Consider the following 21,523-nt stretch of genomic DNA (forward strand, 5'->3'; position numbering starts at 1 on the left):
TCAACTGAGCTTCCTCCTCCTCCTTCCCCTACTCCTCCCCACTCCCATGCTAAATATCCCTCCATCCTGCTTTTCCATAATTCAGTTTATTCCCTTGGTCCTCTAGTCCTTTACCAGATGGGCACAGTATAAGAATCAAGATGGAAAAGAAAACCAAAATAGGAACAGTGAGATGAGCTCCCTACCTGCATAAAGCTAGAAGGATCCTCCAATAGCATATAGAGTCCAACCCCTTAATGAGGAAAGCGGGATACAGGAAGATAAGGAGACTTTCCCAGAGTCACAGAGGAAGGCAGTGGCATCATTCTTGCCTAATTGCCAAGATATTTAGTTGGCTCATAGAGCCAGACCCAGAGTCAAACCCTAGCCTTGCCATACACTGATTGAAGGACCATAGGCCAGTTACTTAAACTTCTGAGTTTCCATTTCCATGTGTTAAAGGGTATCATCATACTATTTCATAGTGTTGGTGTGAGGATTTACAAGTTAATACCCTGCATAAAGAAATGGGCCCCCATAAGCAGCTCTGCCTCCACTTCTAATTGGGAACAGAGATGCTCCTTGGGTGACTTCCAGCACAATCCATCACACAAGAGGCAGCTTCTGTGTTCGACACAAAAAACTAGCGTGAGAAACAGAGTGGAAAATGAGTCCCCTCCCCCCCTCCCCGACACTTTGGCTCAGTGGTTAGAGTGTCAGTCTGTGGACTGAAGGGTCCCGGGTTCAATTCCGGTCAAGGATAAGTACCTCGGTTGAGGCTCGATCCCCTGCCATGTGCCAACCAATTGCTGTGTCTCTCTCACATCAATGTTTCTCACTCTCTCTCTCTCTCTCCCTTCCACTCTCTCTGAAAAGCAATGGGGAAAAAATATCCTCGGGTAAAGATTAAAAAAATTAAAAAGGAAACAAAATGCGGCTCATCAACTTTTGTTTTGGTTTTTCTATTCAAAACATAAAGATTCCAAATTAGACCATATACGTAAAGAGCCTGGGATGTTCTAAGTGCCCTATAAATGCTACATGTTATTATTATCAAAGTTTGAATAATTTATTTTAATGGTACAGCAGCATTGTTCAATAGAAATATAATGCAAACCACTTATATCATTTTAAACTTCTAGTAGCCACATTTTAAAAAGTAAAGAGTAACAGGTGCAATTAATTTTAATAACATATTTTCTCTAAATATATACAAGTATTATTTCAACATCTAATCAACATAAAAATATGTATGCAATGTTTTACATTTTATTTGCATTAAGTCTTCAAAATCTGGTGTTTTACACATATAGCACATCTCAATTCATATTAGCCACATTTCAAGTATTCAGTAGCTAGTGGCTATAGTATTAGTGCAGGCTTATAGCCATGAAAAGTAATGTTTACTATGATTTGCTTCCCAAAAAAGGAAAAACATTAAATATGGCTCTTAATGTTGCCTGCTTAGTACCCGGCCAACTACCATTCTAAGACAGCAGTCTAGCTGACCACTGGTGAACCCTGGCTTCAAAGCACTATGGGTAAGGCTTGCAAAGTCAGAGTAACATGCAAACCAGGGCCCTCTCAACAAACCAGCTCAGGGTACATTCTCTGGCTTCTGACCACAGGAGGTTCCAGGCTGAAGGTGAAAAGAAGGTAACAGGTCCAAGCTTTTGCACATTGTACGTCCTACACAAACTCCCTGTTGAGCTCTGAGGGATTTCATTGATTCAGTTTTATTCTAATACATCTCATCTGGATGTAGGATTTAGTAATTCTTTAAAAGTGTACTCATTTTGAACCTCGCACAAATTTAGGGACCACATAACCTGACAGGAGCCATCAAACCTTTAACATTGAAAGAAAATGGTCCAAAACACACACATAATTCATCTTTAAATTAGCCTGATTTTATACACATGGATATAAACCCACGGATCGTTACTCTCTCCAGAGCAGCAGCAGCTGTCACCCAAGCCAGCCGCCTCCCTGGGCCCCCGTAAGCAGCTCTGCCTCCACTTCTAATTGGGAACAGAGATACTCCTTGGGTGACTTCCAGCACGATCCATCACACCAGAGACAGCTTCTGTGCAAACCGAAGCAAATCGGTTTCCAAATAAGAAAAAACCTCTTAGACAAACAAGGATTGAAGCACAGAAAATCTTTTTTAAAAAAAGAAAGGAAGAAAAGCACAAATAAAAGCAAAGGAAGAAAGAAAATCACCAGTGAAGAGCAATGGCTTGCTTCTCCCCGGGGCTATGGACAAGGTGGACAGGGCAGCACCCTCTTGGAAGGAGATCAAAGCCACAGGCTTTGGACACAGGTGCCCCAGGCCTACCACCCAATGCACCAAAAGCAAAGCTTCCACTGGGTTGTTGGAGCCACTGAGCTCATTAACAGGATGCAGGCAAGATGAGCCCGAAAGTGCAACATGGGAGCACAGTGAGTAATTAAATCCCAGGTCATTTAAAAATGCACACGCCTGGATGTCACAGGCTCATGGAGCCTCTGACTCCTCTTATGGTTTGTTGTGTGTGTGTTTTTGACTCAGGATGGAGGACTGGGAACCTGCAAGTCATATATGGATTATAATAAAATATGCCATATAAAAAACAGATTAAGACAGTTCTTCTTTGGGGAAATATACAAAGAGAGGAGCTGTCTGTTAGCTGTCGAGTTTGCAAGAGATACCATCTTTCGGGAGGCTGTGCTCTGCCAACAGACAGACTGCCCTGAGGGAAATTGCGGTGAAACACCCGACAAGGCACATCCATCCGTCCATCCATCATGGGCTCTCTCCGAGGCAGGGGCCTGGAGATAGAGTTATGGTGCAGAAGGGAGGGAGAAATCCCACAGACAATGGCAGACAATCCTCCTGCTACATCATGAGCACTCAGATTTTTTTAACCTGCCTCTAGTTTTTCTTTAAAAATACAAATGTACAGTTTTCTCTCTGGGTGCTTATTATTTTTGAGGAGTTAAACTCACCCTGTTTCCTTGGATTTATACATCAACTTACACCAAGGAGCTTAAGAATCATCATTTCATTTATCCCCACCAGATTCATGGGGAGGGGAAAAGGGGGAGGGAGGATATTGTTATCTCACCCCACAGGGGAAGAGATTGGGGGAAACCAAAGACCTGATTTCCTGAGATGGTGGCAGGCCCAGGAATCCATCTGCTCATTCCTCAGGGGTGCCATTTTCTTGGCTGTGGCTGACTCCCTGTTTTGTGATTCATAAAGCTCAAAATAGATAAGGTTCACGTTGAGGACCCATCACCCAGGCTGCACACTTCAGGCCCTTGTTATCGCTTAAGAATCCCAGAATATCCACACTAGAGGGCTGCTCATTCCCCCAAATGGCCTCTGGTGCCCACACCCTGCTGTACCTACTCACCCACACTTAAGTTGACACAGAGGCCAGAACCACAGATAAGCGTTCTCTCACCCCTGGGACACAGAAAATCACACACGCTGTTAAAGGAAGCTCACCACTGTGCTGGCCATCAGATCAAGTCAGTGCAGCTTAGCAGGACGGTGGGAAGGGGAAGGATGACGGGAATGGATTGAGCGGTGAAATACTTCATGGGAATACAGAGAACTGGAAAGTGCAAGAGGCTGCACTGGGGTGAAATGTGAGCTCTAGTACCCTAAAACACACTTGGTCTTGATCTCCTCATCTGTAGAACCAGGAGAACATAGCCCACTTCCTGGTGTTATTATGGGGGCTAAGAAAACGGATGCTATAGAGTGCTGGGCAGAGGGACACACTCAATTACTATGAGCTCCCTTCCTTTCGTCTCCCTCTTCTTGCACTTCACAGTGAACTCCTCAACCTCTGACACTCAGAACATGAGAGACAGTGAGGCACCTTCCCCCCGCCTGGGCATGGGCCCAGGGAGAATGGAAGCAAAGAGGCTGAGTCAGTGCAGAGGACAGAGGAGACTGAGGATGAGACAGAGCTCGAAGGCCAGATGCTGGCCCAGGCCCGATTCCAGGGTGGGCACTGACTGGCAGATTTGGAAATCACAGCAGAGCCCAGAGGATGCCTACCTCTATTCATTCACTTAACAAATAATCATTCAGCACTTACTATGTACCAGACTCTGTTCTAGGTGCTGAGAACATAGCTGTGAACAAGAGGCCTCATAGATGTTATATTCTAGTGGGGTGAGAAAAAAATACACATTCCAGGCAAAGGAGCCCTCAGTGCCAAGGCTCATCTGCCTGGAGCATGAACAGTGGAAAGAAAAGGAGCCCATTTCAGAGTTACAGGGCCTTGTGAAGGACCATGTGGTCAAGTGAGAATGTTGGCTTCTACTAGGAGTGGGATCAGAAGCCACTGGAGGTTTCAAGCAGAGTGACATGATAATGCTTATATTTTAACAGCATCACTCTAGAAATAACTGAAATGAGCGCAGAAGTGGAGAAACAATAGTAACTACAACACTGTGTGTGGAGCTCCACAAATGAGCCATGCCTGGTTCTTTGGAGAGGTCTAGTCCTGATACAGAGAAGCCCTATCCTCATGGCAATTACATCCCAGTTGTCAGGTAAATCCAGGGGGCAGGCCATATGGGGGTACAGTTCCTTGGCCCCTGAGCAGGGGCATCCCCACACAGTGAACAGAATAAAGGTCAGGTGTAGAGGCCAGGTCCCCAGTACTCAGAAGGTGGATGAGCCTCAGCCAAGGGCAGAAAAGACTCAACCAGATGGGCGGCCTAGCACACGATGGTGTTAATAAAAGCAGGGAAATCTTCCCAGCTTATCTGTGTGGCCCCAGCAATGGAGACCAGAGGGCTGAGTTCTGGGACACAAGCAGGGAGCTTGTACAAGCTGTGGTTCTGTTAGAGGTGAATCCCACAGCCAGATGCCAGGTTCTCTCTCCTCAGTGTAGAACAAACCAGACTTGGGCCTTTGAAAAGACTCCAAGGCAGAATGCGTTCCCATTCTGGGCCAGACAGCACACTCTTCCAGCTGGGCAGTGAGCTACCTACAACAAGTGTGCCCTTGGTGCTGGGGACAGGAACAGATAGTATTGGAAGAGACCCCCTCGGCCCGCCCAGCAGTACAGCATGGAGAGGGCCATCCCTGTGCCTCCTCACACTTGCCAAATCCTCAGCTCCACCATCCCACAGGACTCTCAGAGCAACCCTGTGAAGTGAGCAGAGCAGCTGCCACACTGCACTTTACAAATGCAGCATCAAGGTCAGAGATGTTAGGTAACTGCCCAAAATCACACAGGCAGTGGGTGGAGGGGTCTGAACTTGAACCCAGGCCTTGGGGTCTATCCCTGTTTGGTGTCTTTTCTCCTGCAGAGCACATCTTGCCTACCAAAGAGAGGCAAGATGGCAAAGATGGGACAGGCCCCACAGGCCAGCCTGAAAACTGGATGGGACAGTGAGGTCAGCTGCTAAAGAAGACAGTTCCTCTCTGGCTCAGTCTCCCTCACCTGTGAAATGGGGATGATGAGAGCTAAGTCATGTTCTTTAAGCCTGAGATAAAACACTGGGCACCTTTCTTTCCCTTACTCCTTTAATAAATCTTTACTGTCCACCTACTATGTGCCAAGCCTACTATGTTCTGGGCACTGGGGATTCAGATGAAAAAAATGGGTGGGCCCCTGCCCTCAAAGTGAGCACCTTCCAGCGCCAAGGGAGCCCAGGCTCAGTCCCTCAGCTCCTTTCCCCAGACTGCCAGGAAGATTTTTTTAAAAACCATAAACAGTCATAGCATGAAGCAGGGGCTGCAGTAGCCTGCCCACCTGTCTCCAGCTCGCATACAGTGAGGCCAACAGGAGCTGAAGAAGCTGCCGTTGCAGGCCTCTGGGATGGATGGCTACAGGCTCTGACACTGCAGGAAAGAGATAAATGACTGGTCATTTCCCCTGATGCACTTGAAGGCATCCATTCTCCCAGCCTACCAAGCTCAGGCAACCCTCCCCACCCCCCGCAGAGACAGATAAGCACTGACAGATGGGGGTGGGAGCTGGAATGTCCTTCCCCCTCCGAAGGACACAGCCAGACTCCTCTGTGGGCCAGGAGGAGGTTACATTGTCCACTGGCTCACACCTGGCTAGGGGCTCCACTGGTCTCTTCCTCCGCCTCCCTCCATCTCACCCACCCCAGCCTGCCTCATCCCTGTGAAGAGCACACATGAGAGGGGGAGGCCAGGGGGCAGAGGGAGCCAGCTGACAGGCTCATCAATCTCTGGCTACAGGCTTGGCACATCGGCATTCCTTAAGTTGTTCCCGGACGGGGAGGGTGCCGGAGGAGTCAGGGGGACTGTCTTAAGGAGAAGAGAAATCATGGGGAACATCCGAGAGCAAATGGTGGAACAAGTCTGGAGACTATTAAAATGTGGGCCATGTACAAAAGCAGTGGGGAGCTAATTAAGATGCAGGATTTTCAAAAGCTGGGGAAGTTGGCCGCAGCCTGATCCCATCTGTAGAGTTCTGGCAGTTCGGTGCTGTAGGGACAGCACCCTAGGCAAGCAAAAAGGCCTCTACCCCTGCCCAAGCAGACAGGACTCAGGCTCCCTATCTGGAGCACCACCTTGGGGGCGCCCCTCGAGGGTCCCTGTGACTTGTTGGCCAGCTATGGCACCCTCTGCTTTCGAGCACCCCAGGCCACTGTCTCCTCAGGGTCCCTGCCCTACTGTTCATGTTCCCCCAACAACGTGTGGTGGGGCGTGATTACCCCAGTCATTCATCCCCAGTCATTGAGTGCCTGCCAAAAAAAAAAACACAAAACATGAGAAAGAAGCAGAACTCTATTCCTGGCTGCCTTCCCTCCCATCACCCTTGGAACCTGGCAGGGGTGGCAAAGAGCCGTGCTTGCCCCGCAAGAGCAGAGAGACTTATAAGGCCTCAGGTACATTTCGGGAGCAGGATGAATGTGTTGTAAAAGCCCTATTGGTCTGAGAACAGGACGGATGAGTGTTGGGTCCTGCAGCAACATGGGCCCAGTTTCAAAGGGCTTCCCCTCAGGTTCTTTCCTTGGCTTCACCACTGTGTCCCCTGGGAAATTAACTTCCTAATTCTGTGTCACAGTTTCCCAACCTCTGCAACAAAGATAAAATCTGCCCTAGACCATGGGGACCAAAAGGTCTAAGGTTGGAAGATGCTAAATTGATCTAAGCAGACAATCTGAGCATTTAATCCAGAGGGACACAAGCAGAACTTTGTTCCCAGCCTTTTCTTTTCTTCATTCAAAGAAAAAAAAAAAAAGGGAGGGAGTAAGGGGAGGTAAAGGCCTCTTTTCTCATCAGCTGGCTTTTGCCCAACATCTGTCCTGCTTCAGGGCCTTCTGGTGGATATTTACTATCCACCTTTCTCTCCTGCCAGCTCAGCTCCCCCTTCTCAAGGACAGAGCTCCATTCTTGGGGAAAGGTCCAGGGAAGGCCCCTCTCGGGCACCAGGCCCCTTGCCCTAGTCTTCGTGGTGCATGAATTGATGGCTGCACAGTGAAACACCTTGCGTTCGCCTCTGCAGCCAAGTGCAAGCTGCAGAGAACACTGAACTCCATTGTCAGTCAGTGGAGAGAAATAATGTTGCATGTGCTGTCCTTCAGACACCCAGGCAAGTAGGAGGTTGTGAGATATTTATTCAAGACTGATTGGAGGGGTGATGTTGGGCGTGAGAAAGACATAAGATCCAGGGACACTGAGAATGCTTTCAAATTCCAAAGAGCTCTCCCCAGCTCTCAGGCCCATCCCACCCCCACACAGACACACTTTTTTATCATAAAGAAACATAGGTGGGATGGGATATTCACAGTGAGGGAGATGGGATGACTTGGGTGTACTCCATCAGTGTATAGTTTAGCCCAGGAACAAATAACAGCAGCGATCCAGCTCCCCACTCCCTGCCCTGCAGTGTCTACTCAGCACAGATGATTTCTGTGCTTTGGGAGGCTGAACCAGAAGTGGATGGTTCTGCAGCCCTGCCCTCAGACCTTCTCCAAGTTCCCTCAAGATACACCCCTCTCCTTGCCCTGACCTGGTTTTCTAACAGAGCTCTCAGCTCTGCAGACCTGGGGGGTCAAGGACAACTCTAACCCACACTACACCTTGGCTTTTGTTGCTGAAAGCTGCCTGCCACTGGCTAGACTCAGGCAATGACACAAAGGAAGACCAGAGGAAAAGTTGGGTGTTGGCATGATAAATTGCTTGTGGCATCCCCTCATTATCCATGGAAGGGTCTGACAAGGAAGGAAACTCATGCCTTGAGACAATTTTGCTCCAGGCCAGTGCCCCCTGTCTCTCACAAATCAGGAGGACTCCGGAGAACTCCTCTCCTTCTCCCCCAACGAGATGAGGGTGCTGATGGCAGAGCCCAAGGGAAGCTCCAAGAGTCAGACATAACTAGATTCCTAGGGCTTGTGAAAGGGGGCTCAGGAAAGCCCACACTAGGAGGATGGAAGGGAAGAGAGAGAAGAGGAAGAGCATTAGAGGAGCTGGGAGTCAGAGGAGTGTCGAGGATTGGTTGGTTCATTCGTTGGTTTTCTTTGAACATAAACACAGTCTTCGAGTTTCCATAAATTTAAAGAGACTCAGCCTAGGACGAACAAATTGATTATCGATTTTCAGCAAGGTATGCCCAAAGAGAATTATACATAATGGTGTACAGTTTGCTTTTTTCTTTCCACTTAATAATATATCTTAGACATCTTTCCATTTTATCAACTCATTCCTTTATAAGACAAAACAGTACTCCATTTTATGAATGTACCATATATTTAACTAGTGTCCTATCAATGGACCTACTGTTATGTCCATTCTTTGTTGTTCTTGTTACAAACAATGCCACAATGGACAACCTTATACACTGTAGTATATTTTTATTTATAAGATAAATTCCTAGCAGCAGAATTTCTAGGTCAAAAGGCATGTCCTTTTTAAATACTGACAGGTTCTAATACATTGATCTTCAAAAAGGTTATTCCCAAGTCCGCTGCAGTGTGTGAAAGAGAGCAGATCCCTAGCATCTCCCTCCATCTGTTTCCTTCAGCTGCTCCTCTATGCCTGCCTGAGAGCATCAGCCTCCATCCGCCTGCCCAGCTCACTGTACCCACCTACTAGGAATTTGGAGCAAGTTCTCCAGGGACTCCAACCAATGACTCTACCCTGAGTCCCATTGCAACGTACCAACCAAAACACCTAGTCCTTTTTAAACCCAAATCAAATAGAGTAAAAATAAGAGAGAATCATTTAAAAATACTGTCCAAGTCGGCCCTGTGCTTGAGAAGGATATACTCCCCAAAAGGGGAAAGATCCTTCAGCTGGAAACTGCATTTTACAAATGATGAGGGCAGAGACACTGACAAGGAGCTGAGATCCAGCTTGTGCTGTACTAACCAACCAGAAGGAGCATCATTTTATAAATGCCCACCCAAAGGGGCACCTTCTTCCAAGGTACCACATGGGCCAGCAAGGCCCTGGATGAAGGTCCTTTTGGGAAATTTTGGCTTGTGTAAAAAAGTCAAATGCAGCTGTATGTCGCCTCTAGGAAAAGAGTGACACATTTCTTTGTGCTGCTCCATGTTCTCTAGATGGGTCCTGATGCTTTGAGGCCCAAGGCTTAGGCTCCTGGTCACTGACCCCCAGACACTCCCCTGGCATCTTGATTCACAACCTGCAGTGACAGACTGGTGTGGTGGTACATCCTGAGGCCAGGCTCAGCACAGGACACAGAAATGGCGAACACTTGGCCCAAGGCTTTGGGGGTTTTGATTTTAGCAGTAGGTCTGATTACCCAAGAAGGGGAACAAGGTCACCTGTGAAAGAGCTTTGTCATTTGAAAAGTTGTTTATTCCAGCCCTTGGCTCTCTGTTGTTTCTCATGGCCTGAGCGCTAGCCTGGGGGGTGAGCCTGCCTTGGGTGAGCCCAACTTAGTTGGGATTTTTTTCCACCTTGGGATATGGCTAGGCCTCTGAGGGCCCATCCTCATCAAGATTGGCACTATCTTTCCAGACAGGGTACTCCCAGAGGACTCTGGCCATCAGGGACTGGGTCTTTACCACCTGAGATCAGGAACAGCCACCTCAGCCTTGGCCCAAGCAGATGGGCTGGTGGGCTCCTGGCTACAGCAACCACCAGCCCTGGAGCTCCTCCTTATTCCTCCCCACACAAGTCATGGCAGGCCTGGGGACGCAGGAAGTCCAAAGCCAGCTGCAGCCCCAGCTGCTCTGTATCCTGCCACTGGGAGGCCAACATGCCCAATGTCCATAGATGGAAGGACCAGACACTCCTAAGTAGCTTCTCGCCTCAGTCCCACTAACAGTGAGACTGCTGGTTCTCAGATACGTAAGCAGCACAGTAAACTCTTAGCTGTCCACTGCCTGACTTCCCTGGCCTATAAAATGGGCCTATGTACCACTTTTACCCCTTCCTTCCCTCTTTGCCTCCCAGGTGGTAAGGACCAACGAAGTGATCAAAATGAAAAGGCTTGTAAATTAGTGTGCTGTTCAGACAACGGTGATATAATGATGATGATTCAGTCAGGTTGCCCCATCCCCTGGGTGACAGTGATTGGTGGGACAGACATAAACCCAACCAGCTAGTCAGTTCTCCCAGAGACCCTCTCCAGCACAGCTGTTGAAGGAGACCTGCCTTTCCACTGGGTGTGGTGAGTGCTGATCTGGGCTGCTGGTGGCCACCTTGCCTGCCCCATGGAAAGAGTGTTAAAGGTGGAAAGAGACACAGAGTCCTTACTATCATGCTTCAGCCCCTAGATTCAGCTATGCCTGGAACTAGTCAACTCTTGATATTTACTGGTACATGAACCAACTTCCCTTTTTATGGTAGGCTAGTTAGATTTGAATGTTTGACACCTGTGATTGAGGAACACCAACTACATCGTGGGTGCATTTTAACAACTAATATATATACTGTTTTATAAACAACGTTTTCAGGGGAAAAAGCTTTGTTAAAGTTTTTTTTAGAATACCTATCAGCAGCATGAGAAAGCAGAAAAAGCATTGAGAGAAGTAAAGCAACCTGGATTCTCTACTATTTCCAACAGGAATTTCTGTGTGACTTTGAGCAAGTCTCCTAACCGGTCCGGACCTCAATAAAATAAGGAATTGGAGTTAATGATCTCTGAGGTATTTTACAGTGCTAAGTGTCTTTGAGTCTATAAATAAATAAATAAATATGTATGTCAGATCTAATTAAAGACTTTTTATATGTTAAGAATAAAGACAGGCCTAGCTGGTTTGGCTCAGTGGTTAGAGCACCAACCTGAAGACTGAAGGATCCCGGGTTCCACTCTGGCCAAGGGCACAAACCTCAGTTGCAGGCTTGATCCCTGGCCATGGTTGGGACACATGCAGGAGGCAACCAATGGATGTGTCCCTCTCACATCAATGTTTCTCTCTCTCTCTCTCTCTCTCTCCCCCTTCCACTCTCTCTGAAAAGCAATGGAAAAAATATCCTCGGGTGAAGATTTAAAAAAAAAAAAGAATAAAGACAAAAAATAAAAACTAAATTTAAAATTAGTGCAAAGTATTTATAATAAAAGCCTTTATATTAACAAATTACAAATTACACATGAGATGTCCTCAAACACATGCAAAATATTCACTGCATCACTGATTAAATTGGAAAAATGAGAAACAAAAATTGGGAACAGCCTGGTTAAATAAGCTGTGGTATGTTCATATAAAGGAAAGAGGAAATGATAATGGGATATTGTGTGATTGTGAAAAAGGAATGAGGAAAAGTTATATTTGACACAGCCAATGCCTGAGGCACATTTTTAAATGGAAAGGGTAAAATGCATGGTGGCTGTGCTGTGTACAAAGAGGAGGGGAAGATAGTATAGATGTAATTCCTGGTGTGTGCATAGATTATCTCTTGAAAAATCTCAAAAAACTGGTACTACTAACTGCCTCTTTGGAGAGTGGGTCTTTACTTTCTACTATACGGTATTTTGGAATGTCAAAACGTGACTATATTACCAACTCAAATTTTTTTTAATTTTTAATTAAAAGGGTTTGAAAGGGCAAATACTATTACATGTGGCTCGTTTAATCCTCATGATGAACCTGCAAGGCCAGCTAAGAATCTCAAGTACCACTGTGTCTACTGACAGATGGAGAAATATACCCAGAGGGCCCACATACTACAACATGGAGACCCTTCCAACTAGTGACAGACACATGAATAACACCCCTCCTCAGAGTCGATACAGCTAACGGGGCATGAGCACTAACACTCTCACTATAGCACCTACTGCAAACTCTGAAAGGGGTGAAATTAAATTAGTCCAGGAAAGGATCAAAAGAGGGGTTACCTCATCGGTCATCCAGGCCAATTCCAAGACACCAGGACCAATGGATCTGAAACAAGGAAGGAAAGAGGCCCCACCTCCAAAAATTGTTCAAATAGCCAACTGTTTATGCTTAATAGAGAAACGTAGATGATGTGGAGCTGTGCCATGCTGACTTGTGGTCCAGCCACCGATGAGTCTTCCAGACCAGTGTTTCTGAGGCCTCAATGTGCATTCTGGGGACACAATCCTGGGGATTCGATAGAATGCAGATTCTGGCCCTGGCTGCATGGCTCAATTGGTTGAAGCATTGTACTGAACACCAGAAGGTGGCGGGTTCAATTCCTGGTCAGGGCACCTACCTAGGTTATAGATTTGATCCCCAGTTGGGAGGGGTGGGGGGTATACAGGAGGCAGCCGATCAATTTTTCTCTCACGTCGATGTTTTTCTCTCTCTCTCTCTCTCTCTCCCTTCCTCTCTCTCTTAAGATTAATTCTTTAAAAATATATCCTCACATGAGGATTAAAAAAAATATATGGAGATTCTGACTCAGCAGGTCTGGGGTGAGGCCCAAGATTCTTCCTCTCTGCCAGGCTCCCAGGTGATGCCCGTGCTGGTCAAAACCATATGTTGACTGTAGTTTTAGAACCACACTGACCAAAGTGGGCACCACTACTGCCTGTGGCAACTGAGCACTTGATATGTGGCTAGTCCACAATAAAAGGTACTGAAAGTGTAAAATACACACTGGCATCCCAAAACAATACAGCCCGGCCGGGCGTGGCTCAGTGGTTAAGCGTCGACCTAGGATCCAGGAGATCAGGGTTCAATTCCCGGTCAGGGCACATGCCCCGGTTACGGGCTGCAGCCGATCAATGACTCTCTCATCATTGATGTTTCTATCTCTCTCTCTCTCCCTCTATTTTCCTCTCCCTCAAATCAATAAAGATATATTTTATAAAAAAAAAAAATACAAAAAAAGGAAAACATCACATTTATAATTTTTATATTGATTACATGCTGAAATGATCATATTTTTTATATTTTAGGTTAAATAGAATCTATTATTAAAATTAGTTGCACCTGTTTCTTTTTCCTGTTTTTAATGTGGCTACTTAGAAAATGTAAAATGGCACATGTGGATTGTATTATATTCCTATTGAACTGTGCCACTCCAGGCCACCTGGTTCTCCTACAACCTGCATGGCGGGGGAACCACCTCAGTCATTGCCCTTGAGTGCATGCAAGGGTCTATAAATCGTGCAAGGCCATTTGAGAGGTTGGATGAAGTGTGTTGAAGAATATAGCCCCCTCCCACACCTAACAAATAAAACTTGTACCCAAGTGATGTCTAGGCTGAAGCAAACAGTCAAAGCAGGCTTAACCATGGAACTGTGAGTGAAAAAATATTCTGAACAACTTTAAGTAGAAATTTTGTAGAGAAAACGCGGCCTAAGGGGTGAGTGTGAAAAGGCAGAGATGAGGCTGGGTCCGGATTTCTTTGGTGACAGTGGGAGGAAACATGTCAGTTCTGCATTTGCTCTACTTGACAGTACAGTTCTCACCACCCTGAGTCACATTCCAGTCCCAGCACCTTCAAAACCAGAGTTTCCCTTAAAGTGAAAGACCCAGGGCAATCACTTGGCCTTGTTGCAACCCAGACATAGGTCCGAAGATGGTCATGTAGTCAGAAGTGTAATAAAAGATCAGTAGTCAAGAAAACCAACCAGCCCGGCCTGCATGGCTCGGTGGTTGAGCATCGACCTATATAATCCAGGAGGTCAGGGCACATATCCGGGTTGGGGGCTCCATCCCCAGCAGGGGGCATGCAAAAGGAAGCAGATCAATGATCCTCTCTCATCATTGATGTTTCTATCTCTCTCTCCCTCTCCCTCTCTGAAATCAATAAAAACATATTTTAAAAAAAAGAAAGAAAACCAACCAATTCCTTCTGCATAGCCACAAAGCAATCAGCATTGCCTGTAGGAAAATTTTTAACTCAAACTCTTCCATTTCCATGTCCAAGATGGCTCTATTTTCAGTGAATGGCCCTTTCATCATGTAAGATGCTCCTAAAGTTCATTCACAGTAAGGGTGGGTAACAGTACACAACACACTCTCCTTCTAGAAACATGCAACCTAGGACAGGGTTTCTTTACTTAAAACCACAGGAAGGTATTACCTGACCCAAAGAGCTGCAGCTCCTTCTGCTCTGTTGGGAAAGTAATTCATTCTTGGCCTGTTCCCACCCTGTGCCTGCTTGCTCTACCCCCTGCGTGGCAAGAGGGAGACAAAAGGAAGGGAAAGACACAAGACACCAGAGGGGAAAGAGGCTCTGGTGAACACACGAACATGTTTATATCTGAAAGCAGGCACACCTTTGAACATCATGTAAGCATGTTGGTCTCCTGGAAAACTTGTCCTGCGCCAGCCCAGTACTCCCCACCTCTCCCATCATGGGCCCGGCCAAGCTCCAGGCTGTACTGACCAGGTTTTATTTCCAGCAGTCGCAGCTTTGGATCCTCAGGGGGGTGCAATCGTCTCTTCTTACGCCAGCAGCGGGCAGGGTATGTGTACAGCTGGCCCGGGGCAAGGCCTGTGGACAGAGACAATGTAAAGGTTAAAAGGCTCCATGATGGAAGCAGCCTAGCAAACCACCCTAACCCTCTTATTCACAGGGAAAGGAAACTGAAGCCCAGAGAGGTGAAGTGATTTGTCCAGGTCACACAGCTGGTAGATGATAGAGGTAAGGCAGGATCTAGGTCATCTGACCCCAAGACTCTTGCTCTGCCTGCTCTACCATGCTGTCTCAGTGAGCCCAGGCCAAAAAGAAACCATCGCTGTTACCAAAACCAGTTCTATTTTCCTGCCCTGGGAGATCAGAGGAACCTGTGGGCCACAAGAGAGACCTTTCCAGATTCAACCTCACCAAAGTATTTCCAAAGCACTGCATCTCCAGCTACTGCCCATCAACTAGCGGTCTGTCCAGGTCAAGCAGGTTCCCTTCAAAGCAGAGCAGCAGGAGTCAGTCAGCCTATCTATGGACAGCTAGATTGGAAAACACTACAAGGAATCAGGATCGAGGAGCCAGACCTCCTACCTCCTGGCTTCCTCCACCCAGTTAGCTGTTGGCAGCTCGCTCAAGCCAAAGGGAGCCCTGTGCAACCTCCACCAGCATATAAGCCTGCTCTGTGACTGGGCTCCACACCTGCAGAGCCAGCATACCTGTATCTCCCCGCCTACCTGCCTGGGCCTTACAGAAAGAAATGGGCAGGAGTCCTGTGGCTGGGCTTATGCACCTCATCCGTCTCTCACAAGTCTCCATCTAGATTTGGCCCTTGGCACCAAAGTTCCACACCAGCCTCATCTGTCATGAGGAATAATCCATGAGGAGCCTTCTTGCTCATCAGGCAACACTCTTGTGGCTCCTGTGACACATAGTATGGCAGCCAGAAGCCTTGGAGGAACATGGACTCCCCACACTAGACCATGGTCTATTCCAGAGAAAAGGGAAGGGGGTAGAGGCCAGGGGAAGAAGGAGAAGGGGCTCAAGGTTGGTTAGATGATCTGTAGACTAAAAAAACTACCTGATGCACCCAAAATAAACCAGCAGCCAACTAATCCACCCCTGCTAAAGTGAAAAGGCTGGTGAGGAAAGGAACTTGCTCCTCTCGGAATCCCCAGAACCAGAACTGTACCTAATACATAGAAAAATCAAACTGAGCATTTGCTGAATGAATATGTTTCAGCTTTACTTTAAATGGGGTCACAAGTCAGCCTCTGTAGATAAATATGGCATGTGACAACTATTAGATGCAGGTAACCTCACGTGAGAGGGTCACTTCCTAAACCGAGAACCATGGGGTTCAGAAAACACCGGGGCTATATTCCCATGTTTCTGCCATTTGAGGGGCCTTTAAAAGTTAAGAGGGACACTGGCTTCATTTTTTTGCCTTTTGCACAAAATAAAAATAAAATCAAAAGAAATTTCATTGCTATATATCCATTTATTGTTTTATTTTTACTAGTCATCACTACCCATTTATTGGTTTGGGTCCAAATCAGAGGTAACTATTTCAGCACTAAACGAACCAAAATTTTCAAATTCTCTTTGTGAGCTGTTTTAATCACAAAGTTGCTCCCATAGGTTACACAGCTGTGACCAAGTTGGAGGTCCCTAACCCTCCCCTTTTGATTCTTAGAAACCATTGAGGGTGATGGAGCCGGCTACTACGAGCTAAGGGATTGTCATTTACAAGAGTCATCCTAATACTTAATACTTGATTTTGTTGATACCTTCATGAGCTTCTGAACAGTAGGGGGACCCTGAAGCTCTGAGCTCCCTGAGCTCTGGGAACCAGACTTGTGCTAATATACAGAAGACCAGATTAATCAAATAAAGTAAGATTGCTCTCCCTCCCACGGAGGTCCAGTTTTGACCTCTCTTTGAGGGAAGGAATCACTGGGGAATAGTTTGGTGTTTCTGGTGTGGTTTAGTCCAGGGCAATATCATCTCTGACCCTGTAATTTCTGAATGGATGATGCACTAATTCTCAGTCCCTTCCAAAAGTTTTGGCCACCTCTTGAGCTAGTATATCCCAGTGAAAGCTAAGTACACAGGTTGACCTGCTACTCCATGTCCCAGAATTAGTCCCACCAATCCCCACTCATCTTGGGTCAGAGGTTCTTAATCCAGGCTAAAACCAAAAATCACCTGAAGAACTACTTAATAATACCAAGAGCCAAAATCCATACCAGATCTACCCAATCTGAATGTAGGCAAGTAGGGAAATTGGGCAATCTACTTTTTAAGAACCTTATAGATCACTCCAATGTCTGAATGAGAACCTCTGGATGTCTAAGCATCATCTAGTTACTACCTAGATGTACCAAGACTGGTTTAATGGCCTTCCCAGTAGGATCCCAAGAGTCCCTGTTTCCCCCAAGGTGTTGTTGTTAATTGCCTGCTTACTAGACTATCTCCCCTACTGGTTTTATAAGATCTAGAATGTCAGGAACCATGTCCATTTCAAGTATCCCAACATTTTGCACAGTGCCTGGCAGGTACTTCAAGAAATACTTATCAAATAAATTCAACCAGAAATGAACCAGACTCAGAAATGCAGGAAGTGAATGACCACTGTCCCTGCTGTTCCTGGCTCCAGGAGACTCATCTACCCACATCCAAACCATCCAAAAGGGACCCCAGAAGGTGGGCTCAGAATTGAGCCCAGGCCCAGCCCAGCACAGTAGTCTCTGTACCTTAAGCTCCTTCTTGCCCCACAGGCTGCTTCAAGGTATTTCCAACCTGACCAAAAACAGGTGAGTGGGAAGGAACTGGTCAAGACTAGTACTCTCAAAAGGTCTAAGTGACAAGAGGTCAAAATATCAACATTTTTCTAGGTCTTATGCCGTTCTTGAGAGTGTGGTAAGTGCACTTTTTGGTCAGCTGCACCAAGGCAGCCTCAGGTTACTCAACTTATGGCTGCAGGTCCACTATCCTGGGAGGGGCAATTTTAGTAAGCAGTTTGAATGTCCAGAAGAGGGGACAGTTTTATTTCATTTTTTCATCTTCCCTGATGGGTTAGAAAAGCTCCATAGTACAGAGGAAGAGCATATGAATCCTCACACCACCATTCCCTGTCACCTTGAGAAATATCAACCACACTTTTCTGAGGCTGTCCCCTCACCTGTAAGATAAGGGTGTTAATAACGCCTACCTTATAAGGACTGTCATGGGGATTAGCTTATATTCAAGAAGCTCTTTATAACAATGATGCCTTGTATAAATGTCAGTTAGGAATTATTATGCGAGCTGCCTTAGACAAGTCTGGACTCCATGCCCATGTAACATGACAAGGCCTCCCACCCGCATGTCCATGCTGCTCTTTGCTTCTTTAGCCACGAGAATGGAAACAGGTCTCCCTTTGAGGTCTCTGACTCCACCTCATCTCAACAAGCAAATGGCCCCAAGAACTCTCTGGGAGCTCCTTTCCCCCCCTCCTTGCCCTCCACCCTAGGCTGACAGGCACCAGGGTGCCTTTATAGGAACTATGCATTCAGCCCTGGAGTTCCACTTATAAAGGGATGAACAGAGCCCCATGAGAGTTATGTTGTTTATCTCATTAGAACAGGAGGCACATAACTCAAAGCCCATGTGTGTGGTAGAGGGAGGAGGGAGGAGGGAGAGCAGGAGGAGGGTGGAGTCACAGCTATAGCCTGGGAAATTAAGCTGAAGGAATGAGCCTGGGGCTGGGGGGATATGGAGGAGGGAAAGGGAGACTAGAGGGCAGACCAGCCCTCCCTGGGAACCAAGGCCACAGCTATCCCTCCATTCTCATACTCCACTAAGCAACTGCTTTTCTGTTACTTTGAGGTATACAATGCCAGTTACAACTCATGTGCAAGCATCTCACACACACACAGAGAAAATCACACACTTGCTGGGGGGAGAGGAGAGGACATAATCCAGAGAAAAATTCAGCATGATGGACTTGATGCCTGTATGATAAGCAGACTACAAACTGCTTGCTACCAGTATTGTTCAAGTTCAGCAGGTGAATACTTAGTGTCATGAGCATCTTTAAAGGCACAGCATGAACTATTAAGAATTCAGAAGATGCCCTAGCCAGTTTGGCTCAGTGGTTAGAGTCAGCCTGAGGACTGAAGAATCCTGGGTTCAATTCCAGCCAAGGGCACATACCTCAGTTGCAGGCTCGATCCCCGGTTTTGGTTGGGGTACGTGTAGAAGGCAACCAATCTTTGTGTCTCACACTGATGTGTCTCTCTCTCTCTCCCCCCCTTCAACTCTCTCTGAAAAGCAATAGAAAACATATCCTTAGTGAGGATAAAAAATATATTTAAAAAAATAATTCAGAAGATGAAATGAGACAGAAAAGGGAAAGAAGGATGATATGGGATAAGAAGAGAATTTGAAAAGACGAACTGTAATAAACTCTTCCCCCAACCAGAGCTGAGTGGTGACAGTTCAAGCTCACTCAGGAAAGGGCTCTCCCTACAGCATAGCATCTCTGAGAGGTGAACCCACAGCTGCCACTGAACCTTGCAATGGAAAACTCATTACTTCACAGGACAGACTTACCACCATTGGCCAATTTTTATTACAGAGTATTGCCCTACCCTTCTTTTGAAGCAAAATCTACCATCCTGTAACTTATGCCGATTTGTTCACCTTCTGTCCCAGAAGTGGACAGGTGTCACCTGCATCCCAACCATCCAACCCATCCACTCACTTGTGTGTGAAGGAGAGCGAACTGAGAGGCCAAGGAACTAGAGAGAAATGGGAGTTGGAGGAAAGAGGCAGTGACTACACCTGCTCCTGAGCCAGGGCTTCTTCACGAAGACTGGGCATCAGAACGGCATCAGTTACTGAAAAGGGCAGATGCCTGGGCCCCAGCCCAATCCTACTGAACCACAGTATCACACACTCACCAGTTGTAGTTTGAAAAACTCCCACATAAGGAACTTTGCACTAGATCAAATCTTACATTTATATTCCCAGGGCCCAGCACATAATAGGTGCTCCATTAATGTCTGTGGTTCAAAATGTCAACTTGGACCAAATCAAGAGAGCTGGAGGGATGAGCAACAAGCCCCTAGGCAGGGCATGAAGAGTGGGAAAGAGGTATCTCACAAGCTGTTATACCTGTGTCATAAAAATTTTAAAAGAATAATAGGATTATAATGTGAGGAGGGAGCTTAGAAGTTTTGGGGGCTGACTCTCACCTGATACAAACACCGCCTCCAATATCCCAGACAAGTGCCTCCACCCCAGCCTCTATTTCAAAAATTCTAGCTTTCACCCTTCCATGAAGCATTCTACTGCACTCTTAAAATATTCTTCCGTTAGGAATATGCCTACCAATCTCATCCACCACTTGTAAGAATGCAAAATGGCCTAACCCTATTAAAGGGAATTTGGCATATCTAGCAAACCTGTGCATGCATTTTCCCTTTGATCCAGCTGTTCCATTTCTCGGAATCTATATCACTGACTCACATGCAAAAATACAAAAAATGTGTGTTCACTGTAGTATTTCTGATACTAGAAAAAGACTGGAAATAACCCAATGTCCATCTATAGGGACCTGGTTAAATAAACAATAGTATAACCACACAAAGGACTATTATGAAACTGTTAAGAAACAGTGACTAGACTTTCTCTGAGTATACTATGCTTTATAGATTTGATTTAGAACCATGTAAATATTTTATATGATTATAAAGTAAAACTATATTAAAATAAAAAAGGAAACATCTGCTTCTGGCTAAGATGGAGTATCAAGGACTAGATTTACCCTCCCCCATGAAACCATAAGAAAGGGGGGGAAAATGAAACGAAAGTTTCCAAGACACTGAAGGACAGTGATCCCCGAGATACTAGAAACAAACAAATGGACCCTACAACTGCCCAGCATATTGATTGAGAGTTTCCAGATTGTAACACAAGGAGGAGGAACACAGGTGGAGTCCAGCAGCTGCACCAAGGAGCTGTTGAGATCCACAGACTCCCCTTTGTGTATTCAGCTCAGTACTGATTAGTGCATGCTTGTGAGGAAACTACTCACTTTTGAGGAAAAAACTACCTGGTAAGAATAGAAGTAACAGTGCCTAGTGTGCACAGCAGCAGGAAATAGTCTGTTACCACCAGCAAGTTGCAAAAACCTCAGGGTTCCCAACTCACTTGGTGGAGCCCAGAGAAGGGTCTGCCTCACTAATGCACAATAATTAGCCCTAATCTAAGCACTGCTCCAGTTCGACCTAAGAACACTTAAAAGCAAGATAAAAATGTATCAAACACTTTCCAAGTAACCTGACTGCCCCAAAACGAAGCTCCAGAACACTTATAGGAATAAAAAATATATACACCCAGCAAGGTAAAATTCACAATGTCTGGCCTCCAATCCAAAATTACAAGGCATGTAAAGAGGTGGAAAAATGATCTATAAGGAAAAAAAGTAATCAATTGAAACCAGCCCAGAACTGACATTGATGTTAGAATTAGCAAAAATAACTTTAAAAGTTACTGTTTTGCCCAGCCGGGCATGGCTCAGCGGTTGAGCATCGACCTAGGATCCAGGCGATCAGGGTTCGATTCCCGGTCAGGGCAAATGCCCGGGTTGTGGGCTGCAGCCGATCAATGACTCTCTCATCATTGATGTTTCTATCTCTCTCTCTCACTCTCCTTTCCTCTCTCTGAAATCAATAAAGATATATTAAATAAATAAATAAATAAATAAATAAATAAATA

The 21,523-nt window shown here is 46.1% G+C and overlaps 1 protein-coding gene across 3 annotated transcripts in view; it reads right to left on the minus strand.

Annotated features, from left to right (window-relative positions):
* The window catches only part of DPF3 (double PHD fingers 3), a 245,479-nt gene that overhangs the window by 106,418 nt on the left and 117,538 nt on the right, over positions 1-21,523 (minus strand). For all 3 annotated transcript variants that reach the window (XR_013999029.1, XR_013999030.1, XM_081140395.1), the window contains exon 3: positions 14,741-14,848. Coding sequence is in view for 1 of the 3 variants with exons in the window: in XM_081140395.1 (XP_080996521.1) it covers positions 14,741-14,848 (108 nt within the window). In the remaining 2 variants the exon portion in view is untranslated. The remainder of the gene's footprint in view (positions 1-14,740; positions 14,849-21,523) is intronic.

The sequence above is a fragment of the Miniopterus schreibersii genome, assembly GCF_964146895.1.
Source record: "Miniopterus schreibersii genome assembly, chromosome: 1".
NCBI lineage: Eukaryota > Metazoa > Chordata > Mammalia > Chiroptera > Miniopteridae > Miniopterus > Miniopterus schreibersii.